Source organism: Olea europaea, chromosome 15, assembly GCF_002742605.1.
Source record: "Olea europaea var. sylvestris chromosome 15, O_europaea_v1, whole genome shotgun sequence".
Lineage (NCBI taxonomy): Eukaryota > Viridiplantae > Streptophyta > Magnoliopsida > Lamiales > Oleaceae > Olea > Olea europaea.
This window is the reverse complement of record NC_036251.1, coordinates 28,219,463-28,220,641: the sequence shown is the minus strand read 5'-3', so window position 1 is coordinate 28,220,641 and position 1,179 is coordinate 28,219,463. Positions and strand designations below refer to the sequence as shown.

At 38.7% G+C, this 1,179-nt stretch overlaps 1 protein-coding gene across 1 annotated transcript in view; it reads right to left on the bottom strand.

Moving 5' to 3' along the window:
* LOC111411505 overlaps window positions 1-1,179 on the bottom strand; it is a 9,101-nt gene that overhangs the window by 6,768 nt on the left and 1,154 nt on the right. The window contains exon 2 of the mRNA XM_023042031.1: window positions 164-1,177. Coding sequence (XP_022897799.1) covers window positions 164-1,177 — 1,014 coding nt within the window. The remainder of the gene's footprint in view (window positions 1-163; window positions 1,178-1,179) is intronic.

Here is a 1,179-nt window from a genome sequence, read left to right as displayed (position 1 = left end):
CCCTTCCTGTAGATGAATCCTATGGAACAAATTAAAGGACTAATACCTTTGATGTCGGCTATGGTCCACCCTAATGCAGATATGTGTTCATTCAGAATGTTTAAAAGTTGTTTACATTGTAATGCATCTAATTCTAACAAGATAATGACAGAAAAGGTATCACCTGGTCCAAGGAACACATTTTCAGTCCCTTAAGAAATTGTTTCAATTCTGGCTTAGGGCTATCAATACTTGATGGCTTCTGTCCTCTAGTCCTTTCTGGCAATTCTTCAAACTTAGGTTGCCATGGTGAAGTCCTGTGGTCTTGCAATTTTGCAAAAATAGCAAAAATGTTAGCATACTCATTAACATCAAAACCATATAAAATTTCAGAATTTAGGATAAAAGAGTTCAAAGGATCATAATCAATTGTTGTGGGTGCTTTCTCCTGAGTGAGTGCATCAATCATGTAGGTTTGATGACATTCATCTTCTTCCGTAGGTTGTTTGGTGATATGGAAAATATTGACTTCTAGAGTCATATTTCCAAATGTCAACTTCATCAAACAATTCCTGCAATTGATAAGAGTATTAGCTGTAGCAAGGAAAGGTCTACCAAGTAGAATAGGGATTTTAGAGTTAATATCCACCTCAACCTTCACATCTAATACCAAGAAATCAACGGGATAGTAAACTTTATCAACTTGAACTAACACATCCTCAACTACTCCCCTTGGTCGTATGGTGGATCGGTCAGCTAACTGTAGCACAATTGAGGTGGGTTTCATCTTTCTTAGACCTATCAACAAGTATATAGCATAGGGCATGAGGTTGACACTAGCTCCTAAATCAAGAAGGGCTTGTGCAAACTCACGGCTCCCAATGACACAAGAAATGGTAGGACAACCAGGGTCTTTATACTTTGGTGGGATCCTTTGTTCTATCATAGCACTCACTTGCTCGGTCAGGAAAGCGATTTTCTTCACATGATGTTTCCTCTTCACAGTGCATAAGTCTTTAAGGACTTTAACATATGTAGGAACTTGGGAGATCACATGCAAGATAGGCAAATTGCTTTTTACTTGTCTGAGGTGTTCTAGGATTTCATTATGCTGACCTGTTGATTTCGAAGTGGACTTGAAAGCTTGAGGGAAAGGTATTCTAGCTAGGTTTTCCACAACTTCCTCACTAGGACTGCTCT